General features: G+C 44.3%; 1 protein-coding gene across 1 annotated transcript in view; it reads right to left on the minus strand.

The window, feature by feature from the left end:
* Positions 1-19,391, minus strand: part of COL4A5 (collagen type IV alpha 5 chain) — a 205,167-nt gene that overhangs the window by 19,731 nt on the left and 166,045 nt on the right. Inside the window, exons 42-44 of the mRNA XM_020967263.2 lie at positions 11,425-11,549; positions 3,966-4,038; positions 3,748-3,819 (exon numbers count right to left, since the gene is read on the minus strand). Coding sequence (XP_020822922.1) covers positions 3,748-3,819; positions 3,966-4,038; positions 11,425-11,549 — 270 coding nt within the window. The remainder of the gene's footprint in view (positions 1-3,747; positions 3,820-3,965; positions 4,039-11,424; positions 11,550-19,391) is intronic.

Consider the following 19,391-nt stretch of genomic DNA (forward strand, 5'->3'; position numbering starts at 1 on the left):
AGAGCTAACATCAGACCATTAGTGATGCACATCCCTTGCCATCTTTGCCACGAGAAGAGCATAAGAAACTTTTATCAAATGCTTGGCTGAAATTTCGATAAAAAATATGGACAACATTCTTCTGATTGTGAGAGTCTAGTAACCCTGGCAAGAGAGGAAACCAGCTTGGTCCGGTATGACCTCCTCTCACTGAGCCCACACTAGCTCACTCACTTGTTCGCTCTTTGGGGCGGCAGCTTCCTTTTCACTAAGTCCCCCTTATTCTCACGGCCTAGAATTTTCCCAGGAATCAAAGTCAAGCATGCTAGCCTCTAGTCTTCAGTCTCTATGCTTCCCCCCTCCCCTTGACCCCATTTCTTTTGGACAATTGGGCTGTTTGACCTTCTCCAGACCCCGGGTACCTCTCCTATTAACTGTGATCTTTCTTTTTTAATTAAATTTAATTTTTTTCAATTAACAAAAATCCATTTTCTTTCCCTTCTACCTCCCCCTGCCCCATTGAAGAAAGAGAAAAACAAAACCCTTGTAACAAGTATGCATAGTCTCACCATGAGCTTTCAGGGAGTCCTGACAATGGTTCAGCAGCCACACTTGCCAATTTCACATGACCTTGAACCAGGCCTTCAGTTCCCTCCCCTATTCAACAAGGGCTCCGGTGGAGGTGATTTCTAAGAGCCTTCTGGCTCGATTAGTCCAGGATGCAGGGTGGTGTGAGGCAGTTCAATGTCCCGGCCTGTTGCCAGGGCCAACTGAAATTTGCTGATTAACTTTTAGTCTTCTCCCTCCCCCTCTGCCTGAGACAGGAGAGCTGTGGAGTCAGCTTGCTGGGAAGGCAGAGAGATGTGAAAAATTGATCTCAGGGCCATTCCTAGGGAATCACTGGGGGAGTCAGGGAAGGAAGATGATCAAGGCCACACCCTCCCTAATTTCCAACGGTATGGTTCAGTCCGTTCCTATTCTTGGCAGCCTGTTATATTCTTAAAGACTAGCCTCTGGGGAAGGGGATTCTCCTTGGAAAAACACACTCTGTTCTCAAGCATTGGCAGTTATTGCTTCAGGGTGCTTTGTGAATGAGCCACTTGAAACAGGACTGGGAACTGGGAACCAGTGGGGACAGTTAGAACAGAAACTAAGCAAGAGTGTTCCTGCAGCTTGGGGTCAGCATTAAAAGCCCATAGGTTCAGCCCAACTTGGGCAGGATGGTTTGTGGGGTAGAGACAAAGGACAGTGAGGTGGCCAGGAGCCAAAGAGAGTGAAGGTGGCTATTAGGGAAGACAAAGAGGAGAGGGGGAAAGCAGGAGAGAGAGGGAGGGAGGGAGGGAGGGAGGGAGAGAGAAAGCAGGAGGGAGGGAGGGAGAGAATGGGGGAGGGAGACAGGGAAAGAGAGAGAAGGAGAGAGAGAAAGAAAGGGAGAGAGGGGGAAGGAGAGGAAGAGAGAGCAAAAGCTAAAGGGAGGGAGGGAGCTGGGAGAGAGGAAGAGAGAGGGAGGGGGCAGGAGAGAGGCTGAGAGGAAGAGCAGGAGAGAGAGGGAGAAAAAGTGGGGAGGACGAGAGGGAAGCAGAGAGGGAGAGAGAAAAAGAGAGAGAGGAAGGGGACAGAGAATACTTTAAGAAAATTTGCTTAGACCTATGGCCCCTTTCTCAGCATTGCAGAGGTGGGGGGGAGGCAGTGAGAGGAAAGAGGAAAGGTATGAGAGCTTGTGTATGGGTCAGAAATGAACTGAAAATAGTGGAGGCGAAGGTTGAGAGGAGGGTCTAATTTTGGATGAGGAGGGGTGAGTTTAGCTTGGAGGAGAAGTTCAGGGTTGGGATGAAATGGCCAGGTCCTAGCTGTTATCCCCCTGAATCCCCCTGGGCCAGGCTTGCAGCCACAGCTGAGGTCCACTGAGCTGCCCCACCCCTCCCCAGATCCACAACCCACCCTGCTGACCATGCTCCTTTGTAGAGCACAGGGAGCCGCTGGAGGATGGATGGTCTCTGGGATCAGGGCCTCTAGAATGGCCCATGGGCCTGCAGGGCTAAAGGTCTTGAAACAAAACTGAGGGAGGTCCCAGTGGAAGGCCTGGCCTTCAGGGGCTCCCTGAGGGGGTATGTGCCCACCCTGGGGAGCAGATTTCCCTCAGGGTATCCAGAGTCTCCCCAGAGAAGACTGAAAGAGGTGCTAGGCCCCGTGGCATGCTGCCAGTGAGGGCTGCTTGCAGGCCTGAGCAACTAAAATAGAAGAGGCACGTATGGGGGAGCCTAGGGAAAGTCTGAATGAAATAAAGATACTGGGGAGGAACTGAAAGGGAAGAATCAGTGACTCAACAAACACTTAGCATGTGGCAGGCATCGTGCTAAGCACTGGGGATGCAAAGAAAGGCCAAAATGTAGTTGGCCCCTGCCCTCAACGAGCTTCCTGTCTAATGAGGGAAATAGCATGTAAGTAAATGGGTACAGAGTGAGTAGATCAAGTGATGTTGGAAGGCAGGGGGAAGGGGGATGGGGAAAGGGCTTTTGCAGAAGGTGATGTTAGAGCTAGGAATTCCTTCCAAGAGGCAGGAGGTGAGGAGGGAGGGCATTCCAGGGGTGGGGAACACGTATGTGCAAAAGCATGGAGACGGGGGACAAGCAGGACCCAAGGGTGCATGGCTGGGAGTAAAGTGCGGAAAGACTGGAAAGGTAGGAAGGGACCAGCTTGGGAAGGGTTTTAAATACCAAACAGATGATTTTGCATTTGATCATGTAGGTAATAGGGAGCCACTGGAGTTAATGGAGCAAGAATGACCTGGTGAGAGACCTACTCTGGGACAATAAAGTGGAGGATGAACTGGAATGGGGTCAAGGAGAATATAACAGAATTATATTATAGACATAATGATTATAATATGATCTCTGTATGAGATATGATTTTATCTAATAAACTGCAGAGTCGAGAGTAGTGGCTGAAGCTTGTGAACATCTCCCCCAGTGGGAGCGTACTGCACAGAGAGCTGGGCCTGGAGTCAGGAAGACCCAAGTTCACATCTGGCCTCAGATAACTGTGGGACCCTGGGCAAGTCACTTCACCTCAGTTTCCTCATCTGAAAATGGGGATAATAACAGCACCTACCTCCCAGGGTTGTTGTGAGGATCAAATGAGATATCTGTAAAGGACTTGTCACACAGTAGGTGCTATATCAATGCTTATTCCATTCTCTTCCTCCTGTAGCCCTTATGTTGCATTTATCTGAAAAGACCTGCTATTAAAACAGCATTCATCCATATCAGCCCAGGTGGGTCTAGGGGGATTTGAGGGAAAGAAGGAACCTAGACTTGGCTCAGTAGCTGAGGGCTTAGCGGGTCGAAGGGATACTGATGTCATATTCTCATAGGATCAGAGCATCCCGGAGCTTAGAGGTCAAAGAGGCCAACTCTCTCTTTTGTCAGAGGAGGAAACTGAGGCTCAGAAAGAGAAAGGACTTGCCCAAGGTCACACATAGGACCACAGATCTGGAGTTGGAAGAAACCTTAGAGGCCATTGAGTCCAAAACCCTCTTTTTACAGAGAAGTAAACTGAGGCCCCGGAGGTAAAGTGACTCATCTAAGGTCACACCACTAGCATGTGTAAGGTAAGATTCGAATTCAGGTCTTCCAGACTCCAAGTACAGTGCTCTGCCCACTGTGCCACTTAGGGGGTGCCTAGCTGATAGAAGCTCCAAATGCTATAACCAATTCACACACAGCAAATAATTGCTTTTAGAGACCCAAGCGATGAATGGAGTCTTACCTGAAGGACCTCTAGGGCCTGGATCCCCTGCAGGGCCAGCTGAACCAGGAGCACCAGTAGGTCCTTTCATCCCTGTAAGGCAAACCGTCACAACCTCAGTGAAAATGCAGGCCCACATCTCCCCCAAGCAACCAGCAATGGGTTGCTGGGGTCTCTGAAGATCTGAATTGGCACCATTAGTAACCAGAAGGTGGTTCAAAAACTATTCCTTGAAATACCTTGGAATCCTGGGATACCTTGGATGCCAGGATTTCCCTTCATTCCAATGCGCCCTGGCCGCCCAGGATCACCCTGAAAAAAGAAAGCTCTCTTAGCCATGTGAGTAGATGGGGGGGGGGGTTTTGGAAGAAATGGTAGCAAGCATTCACTAAAATGGATGGGGCACAGGAAGTCAGGACGTTCTGGATTTGAATCTTGCCTCTAACACTTAACTATGTGACTAAACTTCTCTAATTCTCAGTGTCCTCTTCTGTAAAATGGGAATGATACCTGTCATGTGCAAATTACAAGGGCTGCTGAGGTTCCAATGAGATGATGTTTGTAAATCAATCAATCAGTAAGTGAGCCAGCAAACATTTATTATGCTATACAAGCTTTGTACTCAAAGTTCCATGAGGGGTCTTTGGCATTCCAGAGTTCCATTGACCCCTTTTATTAATTATCCACTAGCAATGTTTAATAAAATGATTAATTACCCAGAAAAAACCCATTTATTATGCTATGTCACAGAGTTGGAGGTAGAAGGGATCTCAGGGACCATCTAGTCCTTTATGGAGGAGGAAACTGGGGTTCCAGGGAAGTGACTTGCTCAAGGTCACACAAGCAGAGAGTGGCAGAAACCAGATTGAACCCCAGATCCTATGACTCCAAAGTCAGGGATATGAAGACATAAATGAAACATTCCTATTGGGAGGGGATGCACAATGAAAATCTTAAAACGCCATATAAATGTCATCCATTATTGTGTTCCACAAGAAATATTAACATATAGTGGAAAGACTGTAGGACTTGGGGGCAGAAGACCAAGGTTCTACTCCCAACTCTCAAACTCTCCATCTACTGGACTCTGAATGGGTTCTTTCACCCCTCTGAGCCTCATCTGTATGATGGGTATGACACTTTATGTACTACCCTCCCTTTCATCTGCCTTTTGTGGGGGAAGTGCCCTGGAAACATTAGTGTGTTACCAAAAAATGGAGTACCAAATTGACTGATTAATTTCTATATACTATATCATTTGGGCAACCCTTTAAGCACCACCTACTTTCTTGAGAAATCTAGTGACTCAGCCACCTGAGGTCTGGGTGCTCCAACATGAATTGGAGAGGCAGAAGAAACAGATGAAATGTTGTCCAACCTCCAGGGATTTTACTGTTACTTTTTTTTCCAGGCCACTGAGTTAATCATTTCAATAAACCTAATTTTTTTCTTCCATTTGGAAATTCCATGTGCTTTTCCCGTAGCCTAATTCACATCCATGTGCTCAGGATATGGGGATTATTGTTAGGATCATTTCCTTACAATTCCTCACCCAGCCTCTGGTATAGGGGACCCATATTGAGAATCACTGTCATGAAAGGAAGTGACGTGGAACATAGGATCCCATTTGAAAAATGTTTTTATTGATGGTCTTTATTTTCACACCACTGGAGCCGAGATCTATGTTCCACACCCATAGTCCTCTCCAACAAAAGTAAGGAAATGCATGTTCTTGAGGTCCAACTCCATTTTGCACATGAAGAAACAGTCCCAGAAAGGGTAAGTGACTGCTCACACAGCTAGGAAATATCTGAGGCAGGACTGTGAACGCAGGGTTTTCTGACTCCAAGTCCACTGCCCATGCTGCCTCACGGTGATTATAATTACATGGCGTTTAGTTTGCTATTACTCTTCTTTCCATTTCTATTCTAGTTGTAGATATTGTTTCCTTGGTTTGACTAATTTCATTCTGCATCAGTCTATTTCATCTCATGCTTCTCTGAATTCTTCATATTCACCATTAGGAATAGTAACTTTGCTTTGATAGTTCATGTGTTCTTTCAAAGTTACTTTCTTTTGCTTCTATTCTGTCCAATTTTCTTCCACTTCTATTTTTTTTTGGGGGGGGTTCCAAATCTCTCATTCTTTTTTTCAGAAGCCTTAATTCTCTGGAGAGATTCTCAATCACATGTTCCAAAATATCTACTCTGTTGTTCCTCATTAACTCTGCTTTGAGAATTATTTTCCAATGCAATTTCCATCCTGGTATAATTTTTCAAAAATGTGTTTAAACGTTGAACTATTCTTGCATTGTTTGCTAAGCTCTATGTCTGCCATGTACTCTGCAGAGCACATAGAATCCTTTGGGTTTTTTTCCCCCAATGAGAATTTTTGGTTAATTTTCTTTCATAGTATAATACTTGTTCAATACATTATGGCCCTTTTGGAATCATATCTCTATTTTCCTTCTGTGGTCATGAGCCTCACTTTTGCTCTTCCTGCTTATAATCTATACTTTTTTCTTGGACTTTATACATTTGTACCTTTTTTCTTACATGCTCAGTGGCTTGTCTCTGACTTTCCTCTTTATTTGGCTCCTCCTTCCACTACTGCGCAGACCACCCCTCCCCCTGCATGGCTCCTTCGGTTGGGAAGTATGGGGACCCTAATGGGTCCTTGCCCAGAGTAAGCTTTGTATAGAGAAGACTGACTCCATTTGGGTTTCTAGTTCCCCTTTCCATTAGGAACAAAAGGCCATTCTCCTCTAGCCAGCTCAGTGATGCCATGATTCCTCTTCTCCTCTCCCCTCCATACAGATATATTCCACAGCTGGGCAGAATCAATGTCTTCCAAGTCTTATGGTGAGGAGGGAAGTCCGACCGAGTCACTGGGACCAAGAAACGCTGGGCAGAGGCTATGTCATAGCGCATAGCCAACGTTTCTTCCTCTACTGGTGCCCGACACATGGGGTGGAAAGAGTGAGTGGTATCTGGAAGTAGTTAAGCTCTCTGAAGTTATTTCAGGAGGCTTGTACCTTTTGGGGTGTTTCTGTCTCCTTACAGATTCAGTGTTAGTTACTCTCAGTTGGGTGCATCTGTATTTCCTTTGAGATTGTTAAGTTGGAGCTATATGTGGAAAATGACTACACTACCAGCTTGCTAATCATGTGATTGTAAATCGACTGTCCATTGAGAGCACATCAGAAAGAAGGATGTGTTTCATTGGCTCCAAGAGCAAACTCTAGTTCCAACTGTCTCAGCACTATTGGTAGCCAGCATCTACCTATGTGCCAAGGAATAAAGCTCTCAAGTTTATTGAACTGAATTTAGTTCAGAGTTTCTCAAAGTGGAATTTTGACAGCAATAATCCATCATGTGGGGCTAATCAAGGCAGGCTTCCTCGAGATGAGATGAAAGCAAGAGATGAAGAACACGGATTGGTAGAGAGAACCGGGGAGGACATTTTGGGTGGGCAGACGAGGCAGAGGCATTCCTGTCTAGGAATAAGAAAAATGTTTATGGGAGATGGCATCCAGCCTAGCTTGGCTGGGGCAGAGAAACTGTGTAAGGGAAAAAAGAAAATGAAGGTTGGGGAGTTAAGAGATAAGACAGGAAGCATTTGGTAAAGGGCCTCTAATACCAGGCTAACGCGCTGGGATAGGATGCCACAAGCAATAGGAACCTGCCTGAAAGTCTTGAGCAGGGATGTTCCATGAGGCCAGATGAACAGCCAGCTCTAGGACAGATTGGAAGAAGGAGAGACTGAAGAGAGGGGCAAGGCACTTTGCAGTTCCCTGGGAGAGCCCACCAGGGCTTGTAATGTACTGAAGAGAAAGTGGCTGGAGGCAGCAAGATCAATTACAAGGCTGTTACAGTAGTCAAGGTGATAAGGGTGTCGACCACAGTGGCAACTACAGAAACAGAAAGGAAGGAGGGAGATCTGAGACACACACTTGTTTGTTTGCTTGTTTTGGGGGAGGGGGGTGGATACGGCCTAGGATCTCACTGAGATAAGGAAACTCCTTCTGCCAATGCAGATATGCACTTGCTCTGCAACTTAGATTCTTAAGAGATGTGCCTGACGGTCCCTAGAGATTAAAGTCTTGTCCAGGATGGCCCAGCTAGAACAGGCCAGGGGTGGGACTTGAACCCAGGTCCTCCTGGCTCTGAGGCTGCCCAGTCTCTAGCCATTACAACACACTGCCCCTCCTGAGAGATACTGCAGAGGGAAAAAATCAATAAAGAGAACAGAGCCTTACATAGAGAGCAGGAGTGTCGGGGAATGCCAATTGTTCAGAGGCACCTGCAAGAGGGAACAGCAGGGCTGAGGCCTGTGGGGAGAAGCTGGGGAAGAGGAGGCGCCTGGTGGCCCCAAGCTCCTCGGGAATGTCCATCGGGAGCTTGACAAGCCTCAATCTTGTGGAGTGTGTATGTGTGTGTATGCATGCATGTGTAGATGTCTATTGTGCATGTGTGCATGTATGTGTATTGCGCAATGTATTATATGCATGCATAAGTGTGTGTGTACATGTATATGTCTATTGTGCATGCATGCATCTGTGTATGTATGTATATGTATGTGTGCCTCTTGAACATGCATATTCATGTAGCATATTATTGTGCATGCATATATATGTATATGTGTGTTATATACACCTGCATGTGTATTGTGCATGCATGTACATGCTTATCATGTATGTGTGTATGCATTATTGTATTATGCGTGTGTGTATGTGTGTGCATGTATTTGTAGGCATGTGTGTACATGCACATTATATATGTGCTGCACATGTATATGTATCATGTTGCACTGTACTGTGCACACATGCATACGTGCATTATATATGTGTGTATGTGTATGTATCTGCACATTGTGCTATATATGTGGATATGTGTGTATGTATTGTGTATGTGTGCATGTGTGTATATATGTATATTGTGTATATGTGCATGAGTACTGTGCATGTGTATGGATATTGTGGGCATGTGTATACATGTATATGTGTATATAACATATATAGATGCATGTATTATATATGAATAGTTATGTGTATGCATATATGTATGCACCACATAAGTATATTGCATGTGTGTGTTGTTCATGGATCTGTCCATCTACGTATATGTGTATATATATGTGCATATATGTATATCAGAGGCAACTGGTGGCTTGGTGGATAGAGTACCAGATCTGGAGTCAGGAAGACCTGAGTTCAAATCCACTCTCAGACACTTATTAGCTCAATGACCCTGGACAGGTCACTTCACCTGTTTGCCTCAGGCTGCTCAACTGTAAAATGGGGATGGCAGCCCCTCCCTCCCAAGGTTGTTGTAAAGCTCAAATGAGATAATAACTGGAAAGAGTAGGTGCTATAGAAATGTTAGCTATTATTATTATTATCATTAGTGTTCATGTGTTTGTATACGTGTATATGTGGGTATGTGTGCATATGTGGGTACATGTATATATGCATCTGTATATGTGTGTCCACGTGTTTGCATATACTTGTGTGTATATGTGTGAGTGAGTGTTTTGGGGGGTGTCTGTGTCTGTCATGACGGCCTGACGTAAGGGTTGGCTCCTCAAACACAAGCCAGCAGGTTTTATCGTTCTAGCTATGCACAGTATGTGGGCTGGGCAGGGTGAGGGGGAGCCAGACATATTTATCCAGCATATTAAATTAAAACTTGTCTATTAAATGTTGAAGGAGCTGCTGGACAGAGCCTGGCTGGGTCCTCTCCAAACTAGAGAATGCTCTTTTATCCTGCAAGCAATGGGGAGCCATTGGAAGTGTTTGAGTAGGGGCATGCCTATATTTTAGAGATTAATCGAATGGGGTTGCATTGAGCAAATTCCAGAAAAAGACTAGATAAAAAATGTCAAACAGTACAGGGCCAAGCACAGAGACTTAAGCTACACACTGAAGACCTTCTTCCAAAGTGACATCATAGAATCACAGATCTAGAGCCAGAGGGGCCCCCAGTTTCCACCCAATCTAATCCTCATTTTTACAGATGGGGAAACTGAGGCCCAGGGGGGTAAAGTGACTTGCACAAGGTCACACATAGGATCCTAGATCTAGAGGTAGAAGAGACCTCATCTACACATGAGGTAGGCTGGCGTCAAGTCACAGTGAGTACTGAACACTAGATTACAGTGTTGATATTTTCTGCTGTAAGCAATAGGGAGCCACTGAAGGGACTGGAGCAGGACTGTGCCTTAGGGAGACTGATCTAGTGGTGGTGTTTACCAGGAGACCAACTAAGAGTATTAGAACAGTTCAGCTCAGCGTTAATGAAGGACCAATTCATAGCAGGCAAATGGCAAGAGTCAGTGAGAAGGAAAATTTGACGAGAGTTGGTGATCAGTTACGGATAGGATAAATAAGTAGGGAGGAGAAAACATCTAGTCTCCAAACCCCAAGATATCTTGTGAGATTTAAGCAATCAAAATTATATTCCTTTGGGCAGAGAAACCACATGTAAGGGTATGATTCCCCATGTGGACAGAGGGAAGGAAGGAAGGAAAGGAGGAAGGAAGGAAGGAAGGAAGGAAGGAAAGAAGGAAGGAAGGAAGGAAGGAAGGAAGGAAGGAAGGAAGGAAGGAAGGAAGGAAGGAAGGAAGGAAGGAAGGAAGGAAGGTGCAGCATTGCCCAACTGGAACTGGCCAGTTGGGTCCCCAGTGGGGCAGCTACTACTAATCACAGATTGTTGTTCGTCCTTCATTCTTGAAGAGGACTGATGACATCAGATGGGTGATGTCTTGACTTGCAAGTGAACTGGATTTAAGTGAGGCAGGGCTGTGCAAAGCACCTAGGTGGTTCAGTGGATAAAATGCTAGGGCCTGGAGTTAGGAAAACTCATCTTCCTGAGTTCAAATCTGGCCTCAGACACTTACTAGCTGAATGACCCTGGGCAAGTCACTTAACCCTGTTTGCCTCAGTGTGTTATACAAAGAAGACTGGAGACAATATAAGATCAGTTCTAGGGCTATTACACTAGCAATCTTCTAGGTCACTCATAGAGTCCTTGTAGAGTGGAAAGGGACTTCAGAGGTTGTCTTATCTGAGTCTCTCATTTTACAGTTGAGGAAACTGAGACCCACAGAGGGGAAATGACTTGGCTAAGGTCACAGAGCTAATACATGGCAGAGTACAGATTTGAATTCAGGTCCCATAACTCCAGATTCAGTGTTCTTTGGTAATGGGTGGTAGGAATGAGACCAGAGAGAAGGGGATGGATTCAAGAGAAGCTGTGGAGGCAGAACTGACAGGGCCTAGCAGCCAACTGAATGTGGGGAGTGAAAAAGAGGAACAGTGAAAAACAGACACTGAGGAATCAGAAGGAGGGGCTTCTCCTCCAGCTAGGCAGGAGGATAGAGAATTGAAGGCAGCAGGAACAGCGAGGGAATTCCACATCACAGAAAGCTTTGGGGTAGCTTCTACCTTCCGACGAAGCCAATGTCACTAATTAGCAGCTAGGGGCTAGACCATGAGGCCGGCTCTACCACAGCGAAGGCTCATTAGATTCACAGAGGGCAAGGAGGGCCCAGGTCTGCTGCTTCTTTTAGAATTTGCCACTGGGCCGTAGAGTACACACTGCACACTGATTTCTAAAGAAAACATTTCAGATGGAGAGTTTCCATACAAAGCACTCTGGATTCTGCACAGAATCCCTTCTCCCTTCCATCCACGCTTACCTGGGGCCCAGGTGGGCCTTGTTCTCCTTTGAAACCAGGCAAACCAGGCTTCCCAAGTGGGCCGGGGTCTCCCCTCTTTCCTTTCACTCGTCCGTTTCCAGGGTCACCCCAGGGACCTCTAGGCCCTGGAAAACATTTATAACACAAAACAGATGTCTATATCATTATAAGCAAGAGGGGGAAATACAGCAAAAAACTTTTGGAAAACATCACAATTAACATGTGTCCCTCCCCTCACCCCTAACCCTTGCCCAAGTTTTCTCTTCTCCAGGATAAACATCCTCTGTTCTTTCAACCACATGTGGGCAGCTCTCATTACTGGGAATCTTTTTCTTAACATTAAGCTGAAATCTGTCATCTTCCAGGTAACAGCCAACATGAAGAATGAGTCTCCCCTCAGAGCTTCCCTTCTCCAGTTTAGAGATGGCCAACATTCAAGGACTGCTATCATGCTGGCCTAATGTCTTTTCCTAAACCATGGCACCCAGAAATGAAAACAATGCCCCAAGTATGATCTGACCAGGGCAGAGGACTGTCATCTTTCTGGTTGCAGGCACTGGGAAACTCTTTAGACAGCCCAAGGTCACATCAACTTTCTTGGTCACCATATCACACTGTTGTTTCATATGGTGCTTGTAGGCCATTAAAAAAAACAACAACCATATTTTTTCAGACAACCTGCTGTCCAGCCATGTCCCTCTCCATCTGGTACTTGTGAAGTTGATTTTTTTCCTGAACCAGAGTATAAAACTTTGCATTTATCCCAATTAAACTTCACCTTATTATATTCAACTCAATGTTCTAGTCTGTCAATAGTTTGGGATCCTGACTGTCATCCAGTGTGTCAGCTCTCTCTCTTCTAGCCCTGTGCCATCTGCAAAATGATAAGCGTGTCATCTATGTCTTTATCCAAGTCATTATCATTTAACATGATAAACATGTTAAACAGCACAAGGCTAAGCACAGATTCCTGAGGCACTCCACTGGAGACCTCCTGCCAAGATGACATCAAACGAATAATGATTACTCTTGGAGGCTGGCCATTTAGCCCATTACAATACAATCAATGGTACTACTGTCTTACCCATATCTCTTCATCTTTCCCATAAGAATTGAATGGGATATTTTGTCCAATATACTGCTCACTAAAATCTCAGTAAAGTATATCTATAGAATTCTCTTGATGATGATGATAGACAGATAGATAGATAGATAGATAGATAGATAGATAGATGATAGATAGATGAATAGTTAGATGGATGGACAGGTAGGTAGATAGGCGGATGGATGGATGACTTTTGAATGTGGAGAAGGGGGCAGGTGTAACATGGATAGATATTGATATTTTAGAAACATGTATTTGGCATCTGTGTGAAACACAGATGGGAGAACGGAGAGACTGGAGACAAGGACCAATTAAAGACCAATTAAGGAGGTTGTTGCAATGTCCATATAAGACATGATGAGGGTATGACCTAGAGTAGAGGTTATGTATGTGGAGAGAAAGGGATGAATGTAACAGATAGTGCAGAGGCTGGGACAACTAGACCCTGTCAACTGATTGTACATGGATAGGGCGACGGAAGTCAAAGGTTGTGAGCCTGGAGGCCAGGAGGATGGTGGTGTCTTCAACAGTGATAAGTTCAGAAGAGAGGTAGATCTAGGGAAAAGGGAATGAGGTCTGTTTCAGACATCTTGAACTTGACATATCTATGGAACATTCGGGAAGAAAAGCCTGGCATGTGGTTTGTCATGTGGGACTGCAATGAAAATGAGAGGCTTGGAGTTGATGGCCTCTGAGGTCCTTTCCAGTTGTAGATCTAGGAGCTCATGGATGACCTTGGACAAATCATTTCACCTGTCTTAGTTTCCCCCTCTTTAAAATGAAGGGATTGGACTAGATGGTCTTTGAGGCCCCTTCCAGCTGTAGGCTTATGACACTATAATCCCAGTGGTGAGGCTTTCCAAAAACTTAGCTCGCCATTGCTGTTCCAAAGCCAAGAGCCTTTCTACTTTGGCAAAGACCTGTCTGAACATTCATTGTTCTTGCATGTTCTTCAAGAACCCAGGATCACATCCATATCATTGTGAGGCAGCAGAGGAGGCCTTTAGTAGGAGGAACTCTGTCATCTAAGCAGAAGTCGCCCAGGCCATTTGGAGAATCCAAGTAAACTTTACTAAAATCAAGTCAAATAGCATTGATTAAAGTGCCTACTATGTGCCAGGCACTCTGCACATAGCACTGAAGGCTAAGCTCTTTGATTTCTGGTGGGGGCCAGGAGCCACTAAATTGCCCCTAGAACTGGGCCTAAGAAATAGAGTCTAAGAAATCTCTTGGGCTTCTCCTATAAGGCATCGAGATCATCTACATAACAAGAAACCAAGAGTTGAGACTCAGACCACCTTTCCTCTAGTGAAATGACTTCCTGATCTTCAAGCAAGGGAATCCCCTGTAGAAACTACATCTCAAAGTAAGAGTATCAACAGATGGATTTAATTCCAAGGGTTCTTAGCTTGTTTTGTGGCCTGGACCCCTCCCTTAGGCAGGGAGTTTGGGGAAGCCCATGACCCCTTTCTCAGAATCATGTTTTCAAATATATAAAATAAAATAAATAAATGCCTTAGAATGCAAAGAAACCAATTTCTTGAAATACAGTTATCAAAATATTAAAAAAAAAAAGATAAGTTCATGGACCCCAAGTAAAGAACCCTAGCTTATAGAATCTAGGCTAGCTATTATTTTCAACCAGTATTAAAAGTCCACGTGTCTTACCAAGTTTTCTTTGCCCCCAAATCGGAGGTCTTCGGACACGTGTTTATCATAGAATCACAGATCCAGACCTGGAGAGACCTAATCCATCCACTTCTTTATGCAGGTCTGAAGGTTAAAAACATGGGGATTTTTCCATTTTAAATCCAATATGACTTCAATAGGGATTATCTGATGCGACCAAGAGAGTTCATGAAACTCGGTGTCCTTTCCAAAGAGATCATAAATTAGTCACATAACCTTTCCTGACAGGTGAAAGCATCACCAGGTAGCCGGTGATTTTTATAGATGAGCAAAGGGAAGTGAAACCACCTGCCCAAGGTCATGAAAGGAATCAGACAATGAGCATTTATTAAGTGCCTACTGTGTGCCAGGCACTGGGCTAGGGACATAGCAAAAAAATGTATCTATATCTATATTTATATGTAATATATATGAATACAGCAAATGTCTGTGTGTCTGTAAACAATCCTTGCTCTTAAGGAGCTTCCATTTAAGCATTAAGCCAATGTTCTTCCCTGAAGTCAGAATGACTAAGAGTGAGGGTCAAAAATATCCTGAAAATGGCCCACTTTGTCACTGTGTAGACATTTCCAGCAAGTTTACAAACTAGCTCTATTCTGCCTGGTATGTAAGAAACAACAAGCAGCCCCAGAGACCCTCTCTGTGCATCACAGCCCAGCTGTCCTTTGACATACCTGCAAACAACAGACTGGTTTAATTGGGATGGTCTGGAACAATTAGACATCTATCTATCTATCTATCTTTCTTTCTTTCTTTCTTTCTTTCTTTCTTTCTTTCTTTCTTTCTTTCTTTCTTTCTTTCTTTCTCTCTCTTTTTTCTTTCTCCCTTCCTTCCTTCTCTCCCTCCCTTCCCTCTCTCCCTCCCTCCTTCCTTCTTTCTTTCCTTCCCTCCCTCCCTCCTTCCTTCCTTCTACTTCCTTCCCTGCCTCCTTTTTTTTTTTTTAATAAAGCACCTAGCAACCAAACTTGCCTAAATGAGATTTTCTCAGCAAAGCTAAGATGCTGGGCTTTTAAATTTGGGGCCCAGAAAATATATAATTTGTATTAGAAATTAGGTAGCAGCTCAGTTCAAGATAAATAAGCTACTTCTATAAAACATCCTGAGAAGAGAAATGGGGCTGAGTTATATCTTTCTATTTTTCAGAAAGATAACCTTTCCATGGCCCTCTTCATCAACGGATAACTTATTAAAATACAGTCTTGGTCTGAAGAAGCAGGTGTGGGAAGATCACTACTCTTTTTCAGGTAGAACAAGATATTGGCTAATCCATTGCCCTTTTAATCCAAGGGCTTCTGGGGCCCCTGATTTTTAAATTAACAAGGCGTTAATGATGTACCGGTAAACACCGGCTGTTGTTCTGTGCAGTGATCAATAGTCCCCTTCCATTTCTGAGAATAACTATGAATACACAGATGAAAGCCATGTTAGGCAATAAGGTTTTGCGAAAAGAAATCCGCATGTAGAGGTCACCCATGGGCCAGACACGCAGTTCTAATTCTTTATTCAGGTTTGAAGATAAAAACACGTTGTTGATTTTTCCATTTTAAATCCAATATGACTTCAATAGGGATTATCTGATGCGACCAGGAGAAGTTCATGAAACCTGGTGTCCTTTCCAAAGAGATCATAAATTAGTCACATGACCTTTCCTGACAGGTGAAAGAAAGCAGGGAGCAGGTATCAGGGAGGGGGCGGGGGAAGAGAAGGGAGGGGGCAGCAACTGAGCTCTCCCATGACTTCTCCAGCACAGTAGAAAGTACATTTCTCTTATAACACAGAGAAGACCATAAAAACATGAGCTGACCGGTGAAGAATCTGACCTTGAGACCCAGCGAGGGTCAGAGGTGACCCAAAGCCCCCAGATCGATGCTGGAAGGGTCAGACAGCACGGAGGAGAAAATAAGATTGTTAGTTAGAGGCAGCCCACGTTACTGCAGAAGCTGAAAAGCAATCCGTCTTGTACACCGGGGGTACATCATAATCAATACACATGCAGGATCAGTCGTACAGAAAGCCAAATATTTTCCAGTGCAATTTATTCTGAAGCCATTATGTTAACCCTACTACTACAGTTCCCTAAAGGTAATGTCTCAGAGACTAATGGGAGGATTGTTGACTTAGAGCTGGAAGCCCTCCGAGGCCATCGAGTCCAAGCCCCTCATTTTACAGAAGAGGAAACTGAGGCCCAGGGAGGTTACAAGACTTCTCCAAGGTCACACAGCTAGTAAATAAATGGAAGAGCTGGGATTTGAAGCCAGCTCATCTTGACTCCAAATGCAGTAAGCATTCTCTCTCTGCTGCCCCACCCTGCCTATACAACAAAACCCATTTCTTCAAAAGCACTCAGCTCCTTTCATACAGGGGCTACATTTTAGCCACATTTTGTGTGGATCTTGGATTTTCCCAAGCCTCACTGGAAAACAATAGTACCTCATTTCTTCATCTAGTCAGTCTGACCCACAGAGTCACAACAGCCATGAGTTGCTATTACTAGCAACCTCCCTGGAATGGTTTGTGTCCTTCACGAATATGCCATAAAGATGCATTTTGAATTTTAAATAATAGCTTATCAGGGGCCTCCATGCATTACTGCACATTACGGAGAAAAATCCAGTGTATATTTGTTTTTTGTTGAACTCTGAGAAATGAGAATCTTGAGTGATAGTATTTCTTGAAGGTGCGAAGACTGTCAGTAATTTTTTTAAAATGTTGACATGCAAGATTAAATGAAAATCACAGAAACCATCACTGATATGTCATTATGATTCAATTCAGTTATTGAGTCAGGCCAGATTTGCCATTGAAAATAAAGAAAAGAACAAGCTTGTTAAAGTAAAAGAAAAACAGTCTGTGAAAAAGACAATTCTTGGCTAACATTAACTGTCTAGAGTGTTTATAAACACAATTCACTCTTAGAAGTCTTGCCTTAAGTTGTAAGTCTGAATATTACAACAGGAAAGTAGAACATGGTAGGAGATACACACACACACACACACACACACACACACACACACACACACCCTAAAACCAGGAGTCAAAAGACCTGAGTTCCACTGGCAGCTATGGCCCATAACAGCTTTGTTACCTTGGGCAAGTCACTAGGGCTCTGGGCCTCAGTTTGCTCATTTGGAAAACTGGGGATAATAAGACCTCATTTTCCCTGCTTCACACGGCTCTGGATGTGAACCAGAGGCATTTATGCATGGGAAATCGCCTAGAATAAACTGTAAAGTGCTCTGTGGAAATAAGAGATCATTACTAGTGTATCTGTTAATACACTAGTGTATGTGTATATCTGTTAAATCCAGGGGGTTAGAACATGGAAGAGTGCACAAGGGTCCACTGCCAACATTGCTCTGATTGACTTAAGCTCTGAACCGCGCCCCTCCCCGCCCCCCTTGGTGAAAATGTTCTCCCAGCAGAATACAAATTCCTTGGAGACAAGGGCCACCATTTCTTGACTCTGTAACCACAATACCTAGCACAGTATTTGACACACAGCAGGCACTTAATAAATGCTTGTTGATTATGTCTCCCCTTATAGAATGCTGGCTTTCCTAAGGAATGTAAGCTCCTTAAAGGCAGGGACAGTTTAACTTTTTGTCTTTGTTATCTCCAGCACCAGGTACAGTGCCAGGCACCTAGAGTAGCAGGCGTTTAATAAATGCTGACTGACTGATTAATAGGACCTTCCCTAATAGAATGCTGTCTCCTTTATAAAATGGTCGGAGGGCAGGGATTGCTTCATTCTTTGTACTTCTCCTCTCAGCACCTAGCACATAGTAGGGGCTTAATAAATGCTTATTGATTGTTGTAAAGATCAAATGAGATTGTAAGAGGGGGGCGGGGAGGGGCGCGGTTCAGAGCTTAAGTCAATCAGAGCAATGTTGGCAGTGGACCCTTGTGCACTCTTCCATGTTCTAACCCCCTGGATTTAACAGATATACACATACACTAGTGTATTAACAGATACACTAGTAATGATCTCTTATTTCCACAGAGCACTTTACAGCCATTTTATTTGCAAGTCGAGAGGGCTGATTAAATATGTAGCAGCTCTTAGAACAATACCCATTAAAAAGAGGCTTGATGATTTCATTTGAGTTGGTGGCAAGGCAACCTGATAAAACAGCATAGCAAGACTTCCCAAACTCGAGTTTTTCCAACTTTAATATTCTTCCCAGTTATATGCCAAGTCGATTTCATGCATGGGGCCCTCCATCCAATATACACCAGAACAGAGGTCCAGTGAAAACAAAACAAAACAAAGCAGAGCTTCAGAAATAAGTGATAATTAGCCAAGACAATGGGATCATTTGAATACTCTGTTTTAAACAATGATCTATTTCAGGTTGGAGTTTTCTCAATTGAGGCAAGAAGATAGAAATGATCGTGTAGTCTGACCCAGGGATGGTGCTTCTCCAGAAGCATGTCTGAGGACTGGGGAAGATTCATCATTCATTCCTCCAAGGCAAGTTCTACCCTTCCCTCTGCCTTGGTGAGAGTTTAATGTTAATGGATGAAAGGAAAGGAAAACGATCTCACTTCCATCTTGTCTGTCACAGAGAAAAAAATCCTCATGCTGGGTAGAACAAACATAGTTGGGAGGGAACTGAAACTCCAGATAGGTGAGAAGATAGTAATGGAGCACCTAGCAGCATGAAATAAGTTCAGATCTCCTGATCTGAACCAATTACACCTCCAAGAACGAAAAGGACTTGCAGCTGAACTTTGGTTGGGGAACTTGGCGGAAGTGCAGGGAGAGTGGGAGAGGTGCCTGGAGATGGGTAAATGTTCTGGTTTTCAGAAAGGGGATAAGGGGAGATTCTGTAAAGACTGTTAGGCATGGCATGGGGCCCCTGAAGGATTTAACCCTTTTAGCTCTGGAGGTCAGTCCTGGGATCCCACTGTCCTGAGTGATGAGAGCCTCACCCAGCCTTCTAGTTAGTTCCAGCCATGCCTCAATGGACTCCCACTTTACAACCAAAATCAAATCTATAGTGTTGAGCTACTCCCCTATGACTCCACTCACCATCCCTGTAACCTTACAAACCAAGAGACCCTCCCTGACCAATATGCCCCTTTACGTGCTTTCTCCCCCAATCAGAATGTAAGCTTCTTAAAGAAGAGTTTCTTTCCCTCTGTATTTGTATCCTCAATACAGTGTTTGGAG

Source organism: Phascolarctos cinereus, unplaced genomic scaffold (genome assembly GCF_003287225.1).
Source record: "Phascolarctos cinereus isolate Bilbo 61053 unplaced genomic scaffold, phaCin_HiC Scaffold_8;HRSCAF=390, whole genome shotgun sequence".
NCBI lineage: Eukaryota > Metazoa > Chordata > Mammalia > Diprotodontia > Phascolarctidae > Phascolarctos > Phascolarctos cinereus.